Source organism: Diabrotica undecimpunctata, chromosome 1 (genome assembly GCF_040954645.1).
Source record: "Diabrotica undecimpunctata isolate CICGRU chromosome 1, icDiaUnde3, whole genome shotgun sequence".
NCBI classification, from domain to species: domain Eukaryota; kingdom Metazoa; phylum Arthropoda; class Insecta; order Coleoptera; family Chrysomelidae; genus Diabrotica; species Diabrotica undecimpunctata.
In genome coordinates, this window is record NC_092803.1 from 108,210,379 (window position 1) to 108,215,860 (window position 5,482).

The following is a 5,482-nucleotide window of genomic DNA, read 5'->3' on the forward strand; positions in this document are numbered from 1 at the left end:
AGCCTGAATGTTTAAAAAATTACGACACTTTAGACCTTGTTGGAAAATAATACAAGGTACGAATTGTTAAACAAGTGATAAGAATGGAGCTGACTAAGAAGTTTTACATGGCGTGATCCAGTTTAACACATGGAATAGATGGCATAATTAGCGAAAACGTAGAAACAAATCTCCACTTCGGACGTGACAAAAGAATCTAAGGTACGAGTTGGCAATAGATAAAAACAAACAGAAGTTGGTCAAACGTGGAGTAGCGTTCTGGCAATCGAGCCAGAGGGTATCCGGCCGCATCCCGTGCCAGTGGTACCTCGGCAGCGGGAGTCAGCGCGGCAAGCGTTAGCTAAATCATCGTGATATTCGTGTGCGACGGAAGGTAGAGATTCGAAAATACGAATTTTTCGTCTCGCTCAGTACCGCCATAACGTACAGTGAATTCCCGCGTTCATCCAAACTATTACAGAGTTCCAGTTTGGACTACAAGGCGTATTCATTAGCTAAGGCCTAAGTACGCTAAGGTAACGAACAATGTTTACTAACCATTTCGGGAACAATTAATAGTAGGTTGTCCGCCTTTAAATTCCCCTAGTAAAATCTTTTCTCGTCTCCCTTCGCAAACAATAATAACCACTAATAGCTCATTGTACGTTTTGTGTAGTAGTTGTAAAATTACGATTTGTTAATTATACAGTAAGTTGAAAGAGGCTTGTTTTATTTTACCGCTAAATAGAGACAAGAAGGGAACACATTTTTGCTTTGTACATCTTCCTGGCTTCTAACGCAAGCTCATAGCCTCTGACTCTTTACAGGGCCTGCATCGGAGTACCCTTCAGCCCCTATCCTGTTCGTCTTCCTACCCTCTTGTAAATCCGCGAGGGCGAAATCCCGACCTATTCGAACTAGTGGACCAGTATGCCTCAAATTCGCTCGGGCAGCTAAATCTCCTTTAAACACAGGGGATATTTCAGTGGTGGATGCTAAGCATCCCTTAGTCAATCCTATTTTATTACAGGGTGGCGTTTTCACCCGCAGCTTCAAATAATGCAGCTTTTGAAAGATACAGGTGTAAGTGTTTCAGTTGAAACGATAAGAAAAAACTTCGTGCTGAACGACTATACAGCAGCAGGCAGCTATGGATTAAAAAAAAAATTATCTCAATAAAAGAGTTGACGGCATGTGGTTACCTTAGACATGGAGACCTCAAAAAATCACGCCACCATCGACGGTATAAATAAACCGTCTGCTGTTCCCAGTAGCAGTAATGCATTGCTTAGTGATCAATGTAATAGTGTCTGGATGCTCGGGAGATTGAGACCTCGGAAGCCCTGAAGCAAGTCGAAAGCTCGGAGAAGCGATAATCGATGCGGTTCAACCCGGAAACCTGTTGAGTTTAATATTAATTCTTGTATTAGTATTAATCTTAGCTTTAGGTTTTTTAATTTGTATATATATATATATATATATATATATATATATATATATTAAAATGATATTAAACATAGGAGGAAGAAAAATAGTGTTTAAAAAAATAATTTATAAGTTATATACTAAATAATATTAGATATAAAAAGTATTTGGTTATTTTAAAAAGTTATATACTATAGAATATATTTATATGAGGGCATTCTTAAGAAATTAACATATAATAAGTGTAAAAAGTTTTTTTTTTAATAATTATGATATATTTAAGTGAGCCATGTGCATAGGCAACCAAATATACTCTGAATAAGTGTCATAAGTTGAATAATAGTTACGAATATAAAGTGGGGTTATTTATTGGTTTGAGATGTTTAATTTACATATAATTTCGGATTTGAAGTAGTGTAGTTTGTTAATTTAGGGTGTTTAATTTACATATAAGTTTATATTCTGATCTGAAAAGCCAAAATGTCAATAAAATTCTCGATAGAAAAGTAAAGAATTCTCTAGAACACAGAATTTAACCTTTGTTTACGGTAGCACCTTCGCGAATATGGTTATGTCTGTGAAATGGACATAATCGAACATATACTTTTTCGAGAACTTCATATATGTAGGAAATAGAACAATTCGAATATGATTTCTTGCCAGATGGTTCTGGAACATTGAAAAGGTATAAATACTCGGTGATTTGGATTCAAAATGGTCAGTCAGTCAGTATATAGTTAGTCAGTTGGGGAGATTTTCAAGATAGTAAGGTCAGACAGTTAGTATGAAGTCAGTATAAAGCCAGTCAGTCAGTAAACGGTCAGACAGTTAGTATGAAGTCAGTATAAAGCCAGTCAGTCAGTAAACGGTCAGACAGTTAGTATGAAGTCAGTATAAAGCCAGTCAGTCAGTAAGCAGTCAGACAGTTAGTTAGTAAGAAGACAGACACCGTTAGTTACAGTTAGTGAAGTCAGTTGTTCAGTTGTTCAAGTTCAAGATTAGTCAGTCAGAATTAGGAAGAAAGTATAAAGTATGCAATAATCAGTGATTTAGTATTAAAATTTGATAATATTGGAAAGTATATTATAAGAATATTGGTTGGAGATTGGAAGAAATTAAAAATTACATTATGATTGGAGATTAGTAGAAATCAAATTATAATAGTTATATGGTGATTGGATATTGGTGTATTAAAAAGAAGAATAAATATAAATGCTATTAAGAAGAAAAGTAATTTTAATTGATGGAAGCTGATTATTGGAAAAAGTAATTTCACAAAAACAAGGATAACCGAAGCTGAGAACGAAGACATTGAGTGGTGATTAAAATCTTTATTTTGGAGAACAGTTTCATTTAGGCATTCAGTGACAGAAAGGTACAAAATTTTGTTAATATAATTTAGTTAGTGTCATAACAATTTAAATTTTAAAGATAGTTTGTTTAAAATTCAATTTAAAGATAGTTTATTTTAAATTTACATTGGTTATGTTAAATATATATGTGTGTTTCATAATAGATATAATAAAGATAATTTCAAAAAGTGCTTACAAACTAATTCTTTGAGAACCGCGATAAAAACCCTATATATATATATATATATATATATATATATATATATATATATATATATATAAAAACTAAGGTACACTCGAAGAGTGGTGGGTTTTTCGGTCAAAGTGGAGAAATAAAAGACAAAGAAGGTGGCTACTTCATCTATTTATTGAAGACGTTTCGCTTTCTGCTCAGAAAGCATCATCAGTTCATCTAAAAAGAACAATATGAAACCAAAAAACATCCAAGGAGAAATTACAACAAAAGTGTGTTACCTTACAAAGACATGTAGCAGTCAATGATGTTAAAAATATGAAAAAACTTACGAAACTGGACATTCAGAGTTAACGTTGTATAAAATAATTAATTGAAACTAGGTATAGTTTGCAATTTAACAAAATTAGCACAGCAAAAGAACATGTGATAAATGTTATTTTTGGACAAAAATTTATAATTGGACGCTTTTAAGTAGGATAAATTATAATTTTATACATAAATTAATGTTACTGATAGATGGCGCCACATATGCCACAGGTGTGGCATAGATTTGCGCTTAACTTTTTTGCTCTTAAAGTTACCTCTATTTGTGTTAAAAAATATTAAACATACATTATTTTTACAAAGAAAAGGTATACTTGTTAGTAACCTCAAAATTTAACCGTTTTCGAGATAATCGCATTTTATAAGTCAGCTGCCTCATAATTCTTAGTTGTGATATTTGTGCGGTAAAGCACTCAATACCTGTAGATAAGCATAATTCATAGTTTATTCTTATTAAAACAACTCAAAGATGATAATGTAACATTACAAAATTTTTGTTATGGCTGCTAAATGTCTTATTGGAGAAAATATTCTTCATCTTCTTCTTTAGGTGCCGTGTCCGTATTCAGACGCTGGCCGTCATCATGTATACAATTTCCCTTTTCTATCGCTTCTTAAATTTCTATACCTACTGGCGTTGTATTACTTTTTCCCTATTGTAAAATGCTGAAAAACCAAAATATATGGTTTATGTAAGATGGTACACCACCACATTCTAGAGAGAAGGCGTTGAGAACATAGTTAAATATAACTTTTCTGAACGTTGGATTGGACGTGGCAGTCATATTCCTTGGCAATGTGGTGAGATATTGATATAATTATTTAATTTATAAAAAACCCAAAATAATACTTATTATTCATTACGTAAATTGTTGTTTACCCATTTTTATTATGACAAATGGAAACTAAAGCACAGGTATGAAATAACACACGTATCTTGTTTCATAATACTTTTGCTACAAATCTTACCTTAAAGACTCAGCATTTTTACAAAAACATCATCGTTGGCCTAATAACCGATATTGTTATAAATATAGTAAACAAACAGGCAATTTAGTTCAGCATAATATTAGTTCGTTAGTTCATAATATTATCATCATTATCATAATTGTCCATTTGTTCGATATGTAATTATAGTTACTCGTAAGCTTATATGAGTGTATATAAGTAACCAATGAATGAGATACATCACAGTTTAATACATTATTTAACCTTTGCGACATAATATACTATAAGATTTGGTAATAGATTCGTCCATTATACATTATAGCCACCACGTAGCCCAGAATTTAATCCGCTTGATTTTGGTGTATGGGGCGTATTAAAACAACGTGTCTATAAGAATGCCATAAACATTTGCAACCAAATATGGGAAGAAATAAATACTGCAACAGTTTCTTTAGAACCAATGATGCTATTTAATATGAGATGATTTTTATGGAATATATTGACAAATGAATTAATGAAAATGGTAGACATATCGAACACTTACTTTAACAAAAAGTTTAGTAATTTAGTTTAACTATTTCTTAATTTGGTTTGTAAACAAAATGTTTTGATTACGACTTTAGTTTAACATAAAATATAAAATGTTTTATGTAAAATCCTATTATTCTGTTTTTTGTCATATCCTATTATTAATTATCCTGCTGATATATTTATTTTATTTGATATTTCGTTAACTATTAACTTTAGTTATTGGTATTTTATACCAAAATTTAGATTTATTAATGTTTTTGTCTATTTTTCCTTCGTTGCCTGGGGTAATTGCCTTAACTCAGAAATATGCAGCTGATTTGTAAAATGCGATTATCTCGAAAACTATTGAGTTTAAAAGTTATTAACAGGTATACCTTTTTTTTGTTGAAATAATGTATCTTTAATATTTTGTATCACAAATACAGTTCACTCAAAGAGCAAAAAAGTTAAGTGCAAATTTATGCCACATATGTGGCATATGTGGCGCCCTCTATTCGCTACATCAAAGTGTGCATCAAATTATAATTTCTCATATTTAAAAGTACCCAGTTGTAAATTTTTATGCATAAATGTTTACAAACATGAAAGTTATAGCCAAAAATAAAATTTTTAATTTGCACTTTAACACCCTGTATCTTTCTTAATATCAACATTTTATTAAAGCAATTTAGCTTAAATCGTAATATTTTAAAGTGTAGAATCTACTGTTTCTTTTTGTACAATTACT

The 5,482-nt window shown here is 31.4% G+C and overlaps 1 protein-coding gene across 1 annotated transcript in view; it reads right to left on the bottom strand.

Moving 5' to 3' along the window:
• Window positions 1–783: 783 nt before the first annotated feature.
• Window positions 784–5,482, bottom strand: part of LOC140434247 (uncharacterized) — a 21,485-nt gene continuing 16,786 nt past the window's right edge. Inside the window, exon 5 of the mRNA XM_072522355.1 lies at window positions 784–1,044. Within this exon, the coding sequence (XP_072378456.1) occupies window positions 784–1,044 (261 nt within the window). The remainder of the gene's footprint in view (window positions 1,045–5,482) is intronic.